This window comes from Theobroma cacao, chromosome 1 (genome assembly GCF_000208745.1).
Source record: "Theobroma cacao cultivar B97-61/B2 chromosome 1, Criollo_cocoa_genome_V2, whole genome shotgun sequence".
Lineage (NCBI taxonomy): Eukaryota > Viridiplantae > Streptophyta > Magnoliopsida > Malvales > Malvaceae > Theobroma > Theobroma cacao.
The window spans coordinates 1776847-1792986 of record NC_030850.1 but is presented as its reverse complement, the minus strand read 5'-3'; the positions used below and the strand labels follow the sequence as shown (position 1 = coordinate 1792986).

Here is a 16140-nt window from a genome sequence, read left to right as displayed (position 1 = left end):
TATCTATAATAATAACAAATAACTTTCAATATACATCTCTTAAGTAAAAAAAACAAATAAACGATTTACATAATTAATTAAAACAAATCAACTGTCAAATTGGACGAAATATATCATGATTTACATACGTTGAACTTTAGATTTAATTATTGAAGAGGAAATCTTATTATTATATTTTGAAAGAAACTTAGCTTTCAAATGAACTGAAATTCTTAAAATGGTATATTTTCAAGTAGGACTAATTATTTAGCTTAAAACCTTTTTAGACAAATACATCAAGTTTTTTCTCTATAAAACATGAACAACTTTAGGATAAAACAAAGATCTTGTCCCCTCAAAGAAAAAAGCAAACCTAAAAAATTTGATTTCATTATTGGGGGGTTGCCCCCTTGGAATACATCAGTTTTTGGTACACGGTTTTGTTTGAGGACTCATATGTTATGCTGGATATACATATTACTGGAATACTGGATAAGAAGAAACAAGGCCACCTAAAACTAAAAGGTATCCCCAGCTCTTTCATTATAACTACACCAAATCATACCAAGATACCATACTTGATACTAAAACATGGAAAGATCCAAACAAAGCAAAAATTTAAATTGGATCAGGATACGTACAATTACATCCCCAATCAGCCGCCCTCCTCCTCCTAATCCTAAATCCAGCTAGGCTACGGCTTAACACCTCCAAGCTGACGTGGTAACCAAGGCCCTCTCGTGCCAGCAAAGCACCAACTCAGCCTGTCTTTTACCCACGTGGAATCCCGTAACCTGAACCTTCCCTAACAAACACTCGGCTTGGAAATCCGCAAACTGACTCAAATGCACCGCCCTCATTCCCGCCCCCACAAACAGCTCCCTCCACGGCGGCGTCGTCCTCCTGGCCGCCGCCTCCACCGCCGCCAATATCCTCGGACGCAACAACAACGTCTCTATCTTCCTCACCCATTCCCCACCCGCGACCGCCGCGTCCAACGACTCGAACATCATGGCGTAAAACTCCAAGCCGTTAACGAAATTCTTCCGAAACGACGTCGTGCCTGACTCCATCCACACCTCGCTATCTACAAAGACGACGACGCTTGGATTGACCCTCCGAAGATCACTTAGAAACGCTGCGACGTTTAAACTGAGACATCGGAAAATAGACGGAGATAAAAGGATTGCCGTTTTTTCCCCGTCGATGAACTTAAAAGCTTTTAAAGACAACATTTCGAAGGTTCGAAGGAGAACAAATTCAATCTGGAACCTTAATTTAAGGTCTTGAGCGAACTGGAAAAGGTTGTCTTTGATAAGCCTTGTCTCAATGGCATACTCCTCGGGAACCACGGCGGTTATTCGAATGAACTTGCAGGAATGATAATTTCTTTCAGCCATTTCTCTCATTAAAGAAGCGTATTGGCCTCCCAGTCCGATATCAAAATCGATGATGTGAATCAACGGTGCTGAACCGTCCAGGGCTTCGAGGAGAGCTTGATTGGTCGTAAAGTGGTTGAACATGGGAATAGGGTTGATTCCGGAGAAGGCCTTGTAGGCTTTGATGGTTTGCACGATTTCACTCCATGAAGATAACCGAGTCGACCGAGTTGACCCGGTGAACAGAGACTGGAGAGCTTCGTTGAAGTAAAAAGCGGCTCTCTGTAACGGTTTGCCCGAAGGAGATCGTAGCCGCTGATTGAGCCGCGCCAATATCACGTGCGCGAGTTGCAGTTCGTGGGTGTCGAAACAATCCGCGGCTCTTATCAGCTCTTCTATAAAATCAAAGCCCAAGTTGAAGTTGCTAATAGTGTTATGAAAATTAGAACTATTAGAAATATCGAGGTGATTGTTAGTAGCAGTATTAAAACTTTGATGAGATGGGTTTTGATTTAGACCCGAATAAAAATCGTAAAGGTTGTTAAAATCAGAATGGACCGACTGATGAGTCAACTCGCAAGATGTGAACTCAGGGAGGCTTTGGATTTGATTCTCGCAGGGACTAATAACCTGAGGATTAATAGTTTTGATAGGAGGCACAGATTCGTCGTCTAATCCCAAGTCTTTCATGATGGAATCCCAGTCCATGTTTCGCAGCACATACTCGCCCCACTCAGGAGAAGGGGCCTGATGATGATGAGGATCCGACGAGATACAATTTGAAACATCGACAGAATTCGTAACCGGCTTCTCGGGCACGGGACTAGGGCTACGACGAGGATCAAGAACGGAAGTTGGCTCATAGCATGAGGTTTGAACACCGTTAAGCCCGTGGAAACTGATGTTCCGGGCTATACTGTTATTGTTGCTGCTGCTGTTGTTGTTAGTTTTTGGGCTCGGAGAATGGTTGTTTTGTGGGGAAGTAACGGGGACTCTCATAGCTTAAGAGCACAAAAGAAAGCGCTCTTTGTGGAGCTTTTGGTTTCTTCGGTCTTCTTCTTCCTTCTTTTTGGCTTTGTGGTTTTTAGGGTTTGAAAGTGTGAGGAGGAGGAGTGAAGGGGGGGCTTTTAGAGGTTATAATTGCTGGCTTTTTATCTTTGCGTGGTGGGAGAGTGTGTGTGTGCATGGAGGTGGAGAGGTCAATGGGCTTTAACGGGTTATGGGTGTGTTTGATGGAGGATGACATGGCATGACCATACCATCCACATACATGCTCGACACAAGTCAGACCTGTCTTTTTATCAACTTTGAGGCTTCAAACTCAAGCTTTTGCTTTGTTAGTTTGTTTTGCTTTTTATGGGATTCCCATCACCCCGCATTTTGTTTCTTAAATTCACAGAAGTTCTCAACATCGATTTAACACGTTTAGACAGCAGAAGGTGGTGGTATCAATTATTTCTCTTTACTAGTGTTGTAGACTTTGATTAATTTAGTACTGAGTCTAGATTATATTATCTCTTTGTATTTTATCCTATGAATTGACTTGCATGATTGTACTTACATAAATGTAATCAATGAAAAATCCATAGGAAAAGGAACTCATACCATAAGCCTAGATCTCAACATTTTTAATTATTGTTTAAATAGACATGCGACCAAACCAGCTGCCCTCGCCTCATAAAGAATGGTACGAACCCTAACATGTCCAAAGACAAAATTTAATTTAATTCAAAGTTATAGATATCAAACAAAAATCTTCTGTTTAATTTTTTTTAATAATTTTACATTACTATTAAAGTTACTTACCGTTAAAATTTAAGAATCAATAATAATAATATAGATTAAACACATAACGTAAAATTATAAAATAAATACTAAACAAAACATAAAATGGAGATGAGAGTTTTTATTTATTTATTTATAAACATTATCTAAGATTGGTCAAAGTGGGTTTTAAAATTCAAGAAACTTGTGGAAAAAAAAAAGGTAAACAAAAGAAATATGCTCTTTTTTATGTTTCTTTGGGAAATAATATAATATAAATTAACGTGGGAAGATTGATGCCTAATAAACGAAGAATGTGGTTAATGAATCAAAAAACAAAGACTTGCGAATACGGAAGGCGACGCGTAAGTCAAATTGCGTGCGTTAAAGCTCCATGGTTTTTTTCCTTGCCCCTACCGCTCCCAATCAGGACCCCACAAAAGTTCCAAATGGCGAGCCAAAGACAAGCACCAGCACCTCCCCTCTCTCCCTTCCCCGTAGTCACATCAGCTTGGAAAGGGGCATTATGATAAAGTAGTGAGAGGCTACTTTATTAAACTCATCCCCCTCCATGATTGATTGGCCCCTTTGTATCTTTCTTCTAACCGAAAAAGAAAGAAGAAAAATGTTTAGATATTTTAACTGTTTAACCAAATGAAAAGAAAAAAATCTAATTGGTAGTCATATTTGAATTTGAAAAGAATATTGGAATATTTGAGTTGTTAACTATAAAAAAAATAGTGTAAATTTTTTTTTGTGACCATATAAAATTGATACTATTTTGGTATGATAGAATTATTATGGCAAAAAATATTAAGATAAAAGGAAAACTTTTCATATTGCCTATATCAATAGTATCATAGCTAAATGAGATTAATTGATTTGTAATAGGGAAAATTAACTTTTCTTCTTCTTTGGACAAAAATAATTAATGATGTACGAAACCCAGCTATATGCTAATTTGATTAATTATATATCTTTTATATTATATTGAGGAGCATAGTTTTTATATATATTATTTTTTCAATTAATATTACGTGAATAATTCTTGTTCTCACAAAACCTTAAGTTGTTAGTTCAATAAAATTATCAAAATATTTTTAATTTAATATTAATCTATTTATTCATATTTAAATATATTTTTATAATTTACTTACAAAAGTAATAGCCTAACTTTATATTAATTAATATTTAAGTTTTTTCATTTTGTAATGATCCAAACAAACTACAACATGAAACTATGTTTAGGAGTGAACTATATTTTTCAACTTTGTGATGAATATGACTAAAAGCCTTCATTGACTTCTTAACCAACGCGTCTTCGTTCAATCAACCAAATCTTTGGGCTGCAGAAGTTAAAGATATTCAAAAGTAGAAGCTTCAACAATTTTCTCAGGAACCAAACAAATGGGGAAGGACCACGATCGAAGAACACATCCTTGGCTGATCCTACAAAAGTTAGGGAGGCAATTCACCCCCGAAAAAGATAAAAAAATGAAAAAGAAATGAAACCAAATTCCTACCATCCACGTATAACAAAACACAAACCCTTTAAAAAAACACGTATAACTCAAGAATTGACATGGACGTTCACATTAGCTTAGCGGCGGCAGCAGCAGCAGGCCAGCGACCCCATCAGCCCCCGTAAAAGTTCATGGAATTCATGTTGACAAGCCAAGTGAACCCCACCGTTCCCTCTCACGGTAGGACCCACAAAGCGACATGGAACTGTGACAGGAGTGGCCAGTGGGAGGTGGGGGTGGTGTCCCACAACAGGTTCCCACCAGACGGCTTTTTGTCGGTCATGCATGGATGTTCTGTTCCAAGGTCCAAAAGAAACAACCCTTATGACCACTAGTTCCCAACGGTACTGTTGATGAAAGAGCGCGTAGTAACCACGCCCACGTAGGACAGCCCCGGCTTTTTGGCGGCGAGAAAGAAAGAAAGGAAAGAAGAGGAAAGATGGAGGGGAATATGTTCCCGATTGATGACAGTGCGTTTCCTCTGACTGATAAATCTCTATCCGTCCATTTACGTACCAGAAAGAAAGACAATATATCCCATGCCACCCCCTCTTTTCTTTTGTTTTTGTTTTTGTAATTGCACTTTAAGGTAAAAGTTTTATTGCCCACCTCCCAAAAAGATGTCTTAACAAACTTTATTTTTAATTTTTATTTGTTAAACTTTAATTACTTGCAAAGAACATGAAATGTTTTTAATTCTACAAATTAGTGGCAACATATCTTTTTTATGATGTTAGCACTTATTTCGCAATCAAGCTTATGTGGGTCATTTGGGGTTTTTTTTTCTAATAATTTAAACTTTAAGGCCTTTTCCTTTCTTTTTTTTTTTTATCAATAGTATTGGATTTAGATGGTTCTATAGGTATGAATGCTTAGGAGGGATCCGATGCTTAATCTATATAATGTTGAATCAATGATCAAAGGATCTAGTTTTTTTTTTTATGAATATATAAAAGATATAATTAAGATTTACATGGTACTTAAATATTTAATTCATTAATTGATACATGATCTTCTATCTAAATAGTAAGGTTCGAATTCCCTTCTCTAAATTTAAAAAAAATTAAAATTTACATGATTAAACAAAATTCCTATCCACCAAAGCAATAAATTATGTTTACACTCTTTGTGATTTTAATTTTTCTTACATAATATCTTGTGGTTTAATTTTTCCCTTATCAACACTTAGTAGGTTTTTTTATCAATTAGCACCATATGGATAATTTCTACTCCAATAAAGAGTTAAGCTATTAATTTTACCAAATACTATTATAAAAATATATTTAAGTACAAACAAATAGACTAACTTTAAATTAAAAATATTTTAATAATTTTATTTGGCATATAACCTAAGTTATGTGAGAACAAAAGTTATCTACAGGGTGGTAATTGAAAAAAAATTTACAAGATATCACATGAACAAAGTTGAATTAACAAGAGGTGCATGTAGAATTTACCTTTTTATATAATAGCTTCAAAAATTTTAATTTATTATCAATTGATTTAAATGTTTCCTTTTTTTAACATGATATATAAAAGTCTTCTTTTTTTTGAAAATCTGCTTACAATTGATTGCAAATGTTAAAGATCCTTTATTATTTGAAAAAATTATACTTTTCCCTGCCTATATTACAAATTAATTTTTGGTTAATTAATTTGGTGTTTCATTTGAGAAGAAGCAACATGATTAAATGGGAAAAACTAAAAGTTAAACATAATTAACTTTAAAAAGAAAAGTGTCTAGAAAAGCCTCTAAGAAGGTCCCATATGGTAAAAGAAGATTATAAACTAGAAAGCACCTTCTCAAAGTTTGAGAATTGTTGATGATAATAGAAAATTCTAGCATACCGGCCATATGCTGTGTATAGAGAAAAAAAAAAACACTAAATTATGATTGCTTTAAAGAGTGAGAGCTTTTCTGTACTTAACCATGGATACTTTGACTATGAAATTTGCAGAAAAAATCAAGGCAAAGGATTGTTTTCACATCAGGAAGTCCAGCTCCATCTTCTATTATCTTTACACCATGGTAATATAAACAATCAATTAAATTGACATCAGTAAAAATATAAAGAATATTCCTAATGCAAAAAATAAAAAAACCCAATGATTCAATTAGCATCTGAATTCTCGAAGAACCAATAATTGTTCAACATCTGTCAAGCTGATCAAAGCCTCATCTTCCCAAAAAGAAAACATTTTCCTCACATACACATGATTTGCATTGCAACTTGCAAGAATACCAGTAGTATTTTGTTGGGAATAATTTTTGTGAGTCAGAATACTTAGGTATTAAGGTTCAAAAATGAAATCACACGGAGCACACGCGGTGTTGGGAAAGGAAAGAGGGGAAGGCTTGTGGTTCACAAAAGGCGGAAAAAAACAAAATATTTGAGATTCTGATTTATATCATTCACATAAAGATGGTCTCCATTACCCCCTAAAAAGAAAAGGCAAAGGGGGGAGAGGGGGGGTGTTTGTGGGCAGCAGCAGTGGAAGATGATCTTGGGGGAGGATCTTCTATCTTCTATTCAACAAGTAACCTTACACCTCCTTTTTGCAATATGGAGGATCCTTAGGATATGTTGATTTTGCTTTGGGAAAAATACCCTTTGATTCAATTAGTTTTTCTCAGTTTTTTTCTCTCTCTCTCTCATATTAACTATAGTATTTCTTTCTTTTTCTTAATTGTGATTCCTCCACATTTTTACAGGTGGGATCCCAGTCTTTGTGCCATATGGTGGACCATTAGGGGTTTGCTGACAGATTAAGATATCAGATGGTATGTGGTGTATGGTCAAAGCCTTAAAGGTGTTTGAGCATATTTTTCTGCCCAACTTGAATTGATGGGAAAAGACCAACTCTTGGAGTCCAACTTGATGCAGAATTTTTAAGCATCATAGGCATGCACTAGTTGGTAACTTGGATTATCATGGCCTAAGGGGGGAGAATTGAAGAGTTTGTAAATGAACAAGAATACAAGACACCCAAGCCCACTAAAATGAAACATAATCCTAGATCTCCGACAAACTCAAATAGGTGCCCAGTTTGCAGTTTTGGGGGCTACTTTTTTCTGGGCTTTTTGCCCTTCCCTTTGTGCAAAAAGTAAAATCCGAGCCAACATCAAATGTAGTAGTAGTATATATCTGCAATGTAGCAAAGGGCCAGGCCTGGCTTCAGCAATCCTTACTCCTTCGGCATCCTTCGCGGGTATCATATAAGCTTTGGTTCTTTGCTGCAAGGCAGAGGCCAGGCCGACAATCATCCCAGAGCCAGTCGACAGTCCATAGCGGCATACCCTTTCCTGCTGAAACCACGTGGTCTTTGCGGAAATTCTTCTAAGCACGTGCCAGCTGTTGCATGGGCATGCACGTGTCCAAACGGAACTCCACGTAATGTAACTTTCTAATCTCATCACCACCATTCTTCTGTATAGTCAAGATTTAGAGAGTGTTCACTACTCAGATTCTCATCTCTTTCTCTTGATACAATGCTGAAGGGAACCTTGATTTTCCCATTTTCATTTCTCACAGTTTTATGCGTTCTTAGTCTGTTTCTGGTCATTGCTGAAGCTTCGCATAGAAATGCTTCCGCTGTGGGGCATTGGGTGCAGAAACATGAGAGGACGCCCTTAATTGAGACAGAATATGGTGAAATCTCAGCCGTTAAATTCACTGATGGAACAAGAGGTCCATACCATCTTCAATTCATCACCCTGGAGCCAAGCTCCCTTTTTCTTCCAGTGCTGCTGCATGCAGATATGGTTTTTTACGTTCACACAGGTACCCTGAACTTAATAGTAATTCAGGATGGTATTTAATGAAAGTTGCATGGAATTTCTCATGGTTTTCCTTAATCTTTTTCCTTCAATGAAATTTTGGTTTAGGGAGTGGAACATTGAGTTGGACTGATGATAAAGAGATAAGGAACGTGAACCTCAGGAAAGGAGATATATATAGGCTGCATCCAGGATCAGTTTTCTATGTACAGAGCAGCTTAAAGCCTGAACGAGAGAAGTTTAGAATTCATGCAATCTTCTCTAATGCAGAAGATGACATATATGTATGACATTCTTAGCTACTTTTTTTTGTTCTCCATTTGTTTCCCTTTCTTCTTGTTTTAATTCTAGTAACTAGACTAAAATCATAGTGACTTTTATGTCTGAACTTCGGACTGTTTAATTTAACAAATGCAGGAGCCATGGGTCGGGGCATACTCAAGCATTACTGATTTGGTCCTTGGCTTTGATTCGAAAGTCCTCCAAGCAGCTTTTAAGGTAAGATTTTAGCTTTAAAAGTTGGTTAGGGGCTTTCTCATTTAAGATTTTTGGTCATTCGACCCAATTCAATGAACGTGGTACCCCAATCATATACATGCAAATAAATTTGGGTTTTGACATGAATAATGATTCTGCTTTGTGTTAATTTTCCTATATAAATGCGAACTTCTGTCTCAAGGTACCCGAGGATGTGATAGAAGAAGTGATGAAAGCAACTAAACCACCAGGAATAATTCATGCAGTGCAAAAGAAAAAGGAGAACTGCGAATGGCAAGCTCGACTCTTGAAAGCCTTTCTAGGGAGAAACAGGGATGGCTTCGATTCTATCAATGGCAAGAAGAAGAGAACAAAAGCATATAATGTTCTTGAAGCAGATCCAGATTTCAAGAATTGTAATGGCTGGAGCCTTACAGTGGACAGACATGACCTGCGTTTGTTAAAGAGATTCCAACGTTGGAGTTTTCATGGTGAACTTGACGAAGGTAGGTTAACTCAGCTGTCCTTGTGGAATTTGCTAAAAGTGAAAATGTTGTTGCACGTATTAAGAAGATTCTCCATGTAATTTTTCTGAAGGGTTCGATGATGGGACCACACTGGAATCCAAGAGCTTCTGAGATAGCAATAGTGTTGCAAGGTCAAGGGATGGTTCGGGTGGTTTGCCCTGGCAATGCCAGTGAATCTGAGTGCAAAAGCATGAGGATTAGAGTCAAGGAAGGAGATGTGTTGGCTATACGAAGGTTCCATCCCATGGCTCAAATGTCTTTCAACAATGATTCATTTGTTTTCATGGGGTTCAGCACATCAACAATGAGAAACTATCCTCAATTTCTAGCAGGGAAGAGCTCTGTCCTGCAGGTCCTGGATAGACAGATCTTGGCTATGTCACTCAATGTCACAAACACAACAATTCATCAGCTTTTAACCCCACAGAAAGGATCAGTCATATTAGAGTGTACTTCTTGTGCTGAGGAAGAGGAAAGCAAAATGGAGAAGGAAATTGAAAGGGAAAGAGAGCAAGAGGAAGAAGCCAGGAAGAAAGAGGAGGAAGAAGAAGCCAGAAAGAGAGAAGAAGAAGCCAGAAAGATAGAAGAAGAAGAAGCCAAGAAGAGAAGAGAAGAAGATGCAAGGAAAGAGCAAAGAGAAGCCCGAAGACAGGAAGAAGAAAGGCAAAGAAGGGCGAGGCAAGAAGAAGAAGAGAAGGAAAAACAGGAACGCGAAAAGAAGCAGGAGGAAGAAAGACGAAGAAAGGAAGAAAAAGAGCAAGTAGAACCTAAGAGGAGGAAAGGAGAAAAGGAGCGGCACGAGGAAAGGAGTAAGCGAGAAGAAGCTGCAGCTAGGGAGCAAGAGGAGGCCAGGAGACAGGAAAAAGAAAGACAAAGGAGAGCAGAACAAGAAGAAGAGGAGGCCAGGAGGGAGAGGGAGAAGCCAGGAAGAGAACCAGGAGAAGGTGACGATGAGGGTGAACGAACAGTTCTGAAGAAAGTGTGGAAGATTTAATCCCATCCCTTGTTGGATTTTTTAGTCCTTGGTTTTGCACGAGTAGTGAATAAAAGGCTCTCCTACTATGCTATCTTATGTTTAGGCATTTAGGTTCCATGTTTAAGTTTGTGATCTCTGTTTTCTGGGTGCTGATCTTAAATAAGCTCTTTCTTTTTTCCCCCATTGACTGTATTGAGACAGCTCTTTCGGCCCTTCTCAGATCCTCAGTCCAACTAGAGAAACTTTTTACCAAATTATGAATTTCTTGCTTTATTTAAACTTTCCTGCAATCATTAGGACTATTTGTCATGCTATATAATCTGTTTTCGGCGGCTCCTGCTCTCAGAAAAATGATCTCATGGGTTTTCTTTTCCTCCTGATGAGCAAAAAAAAAATCTATCAAAGTTGTCAAAGTAGGGAATCAACAGTGAATTACTTATTTGACAACAGCAAGGATCCAAATTTGTAAACCAAAAGGAAATTGTAGAACTAATATGAATTCAACTTCTTTCACTAGGTTTCATTGCCAAAAACTGAAAGTAATGAGCTTACCAACCCTACAAGCCACCATAAAAACTACTCTTTCAACGTATACAATGTCAATAGGATCACTAACTTGGAGAAGACTCACACATGGGTAGAGCTAGTAACATAAGACACAACAACAGTGATGTCATCAAGCTTCCCACCATAATAGCGAAACCCAGCATCTAGAGCAGCTTTGGCAAATGGTGTCTGCCGGTGCTTATCCACTGCTCGTTCACGAGCCAAAGCTGCTATCTGCTTAGCAGTTACTTCGGGACTGAAGCCAGATCTTAAAGCATGAACAACAGCAGCAGTAACCTCATTATTGTACAAGTTATCAAATAACCCATCTGTTCCAGCGACAATGACATCACCTGGTAGAACAGGAATTCTGAAAACCTGGGCATATTATTCCAAGATGATAGCTAGGTCAGGGGCATTGAGTTGTGACTAGTCGAAATCATTTTAAGTGCTATAATTTGATTTAAGGTCCTACTGAAGTCTTTCAAATCTTCTTTGGAAGAGAAAATCCCATTTCGTCATCTCATCAAACATGAACTAGATAAAGAAAAGAAAATAGAAAACATCTGGCTCACAAGAAATTCAAAAACTAAATCAAAAGAGAGCGGATATGAACATATTTTCTACTGCAACTCTGAGCAGCAGGCCATTTAAGAAATGCAGCCAAATGGGGCCAATGATCAAGTTTAAACAATTTTAGTTTTATTTAAATACAAAATTAACCTTTAACAATACAAGATGCTAAAAAGAGCAGGAACAAAGTCAGGATTTTCTATGCAATTCAAATATATTGTTTTATGGTCAAAAAAGAAAGAAAAAAGAAACACTATGATCAATCCCTTGTATCATGGTGGAGTAACAAGTCATCAACTAACCTGACCAGAACTCGGCAGATCACCATCATTACCACTCTCCAATTGATATGTAAAATTGAAACCATGTTGCTGCACTGGGGAATGGAAGACAGTGCAACCATCCCTAACCACTATGAAACCGCTGTCCCCCAGATTTATAGCATGTATTCCCTGTCGAGAGAAATAAAGTAGATGAAACCACAAGGCACATGCTCTGCTTGCTAAAATCATATTGGCCTATTTAGACACAGGCAACCAAGCTAATCCAACGTGCAATTAAAATCAAACCATAGATAATTTTTTTAGAACCACTAAAAATAAGGTCTATTTAAGTATAAAGACATGGAACCAAATGATAGCAGTTGATGCCCTAAGACACAGATGGAGATATGGAAACAGATGAATGTAAACAAGAAAAGAAATCATAAACTGAGACTCAAGAACATTGGCTGAGCTCCAAGCATAGGTGTATGCAGCAAAAATACAGTACCCTAAACACTACAGACCCATTCTAGCCAAAAGAAGAAGAAAGATTTCAATATGTTCTTGCAGTCAAAAAGTCTTCATGCTAAGTTCACAGAAAATCAATAACGTACCAAGGACTTCAATTTTCAGAAACGGAGAAACTCTGCATCATACAACCATGCCAAGACTTAATCATTTTTTGTGAAGAAAATAAATTATATGATATCCCAACAAAAGGAATTTCATTTCTTTCTTTCTCTTTGTTTTGGAGGTGGGCATGGATTTTGTGGGTGAAAATACACAGATACAAACTTCAAATGGTTCACATACAAAATAAACCAAATTTACTATTTTTGGTCACACTAAACTGCTGTAACCATCCTCGAGATCAACAACAGTAAGAAGCTTACTTCATCCAGCCAAAATCTGTGGAGCACATCAGGTGGAGTTCACCAAACCTTTCCAGTTATAAAAATCAATTTAAGGTTAATAATGAAGTAGAATTTAGAGAAAACTTTCTGTTTCCTTGAAAACTCACATCCTAGCAGACCTAGCCCTCATCAACATATGTCAAAGAAAATTCATCTAAGGATCATCTCATCCCATGCTTGTTAACATAAGTAAGTGCAAGCCTAGCCTTTGAAAGTGAAAACAAACCTCCTCTGTAAGGGCAATGATGCAGGCTGTTGAGGATCCTTGTGATTTTGTGCTTGAATGGGCCCTCTCTAAAACTCTGGCTGGGTCAATGGAACCCTTGGGTTCATCCTGAATTACTGTCACTGAATTAGACATAAGTTCACGGGCAAATTCTCCAGCGTCAATGCCAACTTCTGCCCAGCCACCTACGCCATCAGCTACACCTATGGCTTGTTCATTGGCACAAATGAAGTGAGCATCCTCTCCCCCTGTTTCTTCCTTAGCAGGATGCGGCAGATAACATGACCCTGAAACTAATGTCAAGGTTTTCTCACCAGGAATAGCTCTGAAATCAACATCAAAGAAGCAAATTATGGAAATTGAGGACAAGCAAAGATGTTGTCTTAAAAATGCCTGAAAGTAGAAAAGTTTAAATCATATTGTAGGCCATTCTTTTAAGATCATGTTTAAAAAAAAAAAAGCAAAAATGGACAAAGGGCAACATATGAAAATATATAGAAGATAAGAGAGGACATACTGTTCAGGCAAACTTGCAATCTGTTCATCCTTAGAACCGCCATCAAATGAAACATCCTGAGCAGCCCCAGCACATGAACACAACAAAGATGAGGTGTGGATACTTTTGATCTTTGGACCAAAAGGCGGGTTATATTTGGTATTTCTCTGCATTGCATCACAAACATAGTATCCATATACAAAACGATTGTTGGTTTGTTCTCGCTTTCTCAAAGTCATGCTAACTTTCTGGCAACTGGTACGACTTCCATCAGGAAAATAAACCCCAGTAGGTTTTAAGAAGTCCAAGCCATTCCCACAACTTGCTACTAACTCATCCACATAAACATCTCCAAAAACAGCCTTGGAACCAGACACAGCCATGGTTTTTGCACTAATACAAAGCTGGTTCAGCACAAACCTATTATCAGATATCAAATTAATTGAATAAGGCAAAAACTGAGTCAACCCTGAATTGGCAGACAACAATTTGCGCTGTCTAAGTAGTGAACTCGTTGGATTGCACAACCGAACTCGTCTTCCTGAAATTGCCCTTCGAAAACCAGTATATATTGCTGGGTTTAGCTTAGAAAGCACAACAGGTGGCATCTTAACCCCTTAAATCATGTTCCCTTAGTTCAATCACTCTCTGAGAGAATGTTGAACCTTGAATGGCACATAAAAGGTTACACATTTACACCTATCAGCAATTAAAACTAGTTCTTCTCCAATGAAGCATATTTCTTTCAACACCTGAAAATAGCACACCAAAGAGAGGTATATAGTTTAAAATTATCTATTCAGGCGTGTAACTAAGATGAATAAAACGCGAACAAAATTCAAGAACAAAATAAGAAAGAACAAAAAATGTTCAAATCACCTAAAATGATAACATAGCTCAATAAATCATTAAAAGTTTGCACCTTTTCTTAATGAAGACAAAACGTAGCTAAATCTGAAGACTCACAATACTGAGAAAGATAATTCACAAAAACTGAAACATTCCACAACTACCCAACAAGACAAATCGAATTAAAAAGGAAACCAAATGCAAAAAGGAAAAAAATAAAAGAAAAATGTGAAAATGAACCTGTTTTGAAGTGGCTTGTGGCGGTTAATCTAACATTATTCGATACCTGAACCTTAGCTAAAGCTATTATTGATTTGAAAATCCTATGAGAAAGAAAGAGAAAGACCCGAAAGCTTCGACTCTCCCTGGATTGAAGCTCCGAAGATACCCCGGATCCGATTCTTACGATCTCCGGAGCTTCTTCTCTGCCTCTCTCTCTCTCTGTGGATGTGCAGCTCGCGCGTAAGCTTCACTTATTACAAGGGAAGGATTGCACGTGACATATTTTGGACAGCAAACTCTACGTTGGCTTAGTTTAATGGACTGAAATAAACCCTGACGTTATCGAGGGAACGGCCATTTCGGCGTCAATTGTAGGGCGTTTTGGGAATTCGATACGTTCAATTCAAATCTGCAAGCGGGTGACAACATCGAAGGGTCTTCTCACTACCCTTTTTTTTTAAAAAAAAATAGATTAAAAATCACCTAATTGTTTGGCTTCGAAGCATGGGCCCCACAAGAGTGAGAAAATATGAGGTGGCGGTCAGTGGTAGGTTGGTGACCTGAATAATTAATTTAAAGGACAGTTGGGGTTGGAGCACAAATGTACGGTCGATGATGCGGCGAGTTGACGAGCGAGGAGGTCCGTCCATTTTTCTCAGTTTTGGTGGTAAGTGCATGGTGGTGGTGGAGCCGATGTTACAAAGTTCGAGAAGTTCATTGTTTGGCAAGTGAAAATCTTGGTGCAGTGTGTGGATAAGATGCTCCTCTACAATGTTCAAGTTTTATTTTAATGGAAATCGGACAAGTCTTTGATAAAGACGTTTTTGTGTTTGTCTTTTTAACTTTTAATCAAAATAAGTTACATTGTGTTTATAGGTTAACTAGGAAAGGAACATAGATTCAATTACAGAATTAAATTTTTATGGATAAACTTTATTTAAATTATTTTTTGCGATTTTTAACTTTTTTTTATATGACATCTCTTAGTTTTATTTTTCTCCATGGATTTTTTTTTTGGTATGAATAACTTCTGTTCTTATGAAAAAAATTAAAATAATGAGAAATACATGTGGAGTTTATTAATTATTTATTCATAGGGTTGGTTAAGTATTTGGATAAAGTATAGGTAAGTAAAAAAAAAAGATATTTTTTTGGAGCATTTTTTTATTCAAATTGAAATAAAAAAAACAACTAAACTTTCATTTTCAATTCAATAAAAAAAAATTGTTTTCGCAGACGGGCTTACTAAAGCCACCAAAAAAGACTTAGAAAAAGGTAATTCTTATCTCTCCCTGGTTTTTTTCCCAAGACAAAGGATCAATTTTTTTTAGTGGCATATGACCATGATGAGGGGAGGGGATATGGGCCATTTGGCTGTGCGACGATTATCCTACAAAAGTACAAAATGATTCCACCCTGAAATTGTCCCTTTCCTACCTGATGGCCCAAATATGCTCTAAGGGGTCAAGTTCACCTGTCAATATGGGTCAGCCCGGCCCAACTCGGCCCTAGCTCTTGTCGATTGAAAAAATATAAGACGGTCCGGGTCAGCTTATTTTTATATGTGCTGTAAAATCTCCCATCCAGCCCACCTCTTACTAGCTCATGAACTGAGTTGGGTCAACTTATTTTTAAAAAAAAATTTTTT

At 37.4% G+C, this 16140-nt stretch overlaps 3 protein-coding genes across 3 annotated transcripts; 1 reads left to right on the top strand and 2 right to left on the bottom strand.

The window, feature by feature from the left end:
• LOC108660487 (scarecrow-like protein 15) lies at positions 335-2557 on the bottom strand. The gene is made up of 2 exons (XM_018114355.1): positions 1877-2557; positions 335-1753 (listed from the first exon to the last, which is right to left on the bottom strand). The coding sequence occupies exons 1-2, from the start codon at positions 2355-2357 to the stop codon at positions 681-683; spliced, it is 1554 nt and encodes a 517-aa protein (XP_017969844.1). The 5' UTR covers positions 2358-2557; the 3' UTR covers positions 335-680.
• Positions 8000-10774, top strand: LOC18610970 (vicilin-like seed storage protein At2g18540). The gene is given in 6 exon segments (XM_018113804.1): positions 8000-8427; positions 8532-8707; positions 8841-8921; positions 9103-9366; positions 9368-9406; positions 9498-10774. Coding segments are annotated over 6 exon segments (1776 nt in total). The 5' UTR covers positions 8000-8135; the 3' UTR covers positions 10422-10774.
• LOC18610969 (probable protein phosphatase 2C 80) lies at positions 10866-14904 on the bottom strand. Its single transcript, XM_007046934.2, has 5 exons — positions 14511-14904; positions 13443-14173; positions 12926-13250; positions 11825-11974; positions 10866-11327 (listed from the first exon to the last, which is right to left on the bottom strand). Exons 2-5 carry the CDS (start codon positions 14027-14029, stop codon positions 11031-11033), a joined length of 1359 nt encoding a protein of 452 aa, XP_007046996.2. The 5' UTR covers positions 14030-14173; positions 14511-14904; the 3' UTR covers positions 10866-11030.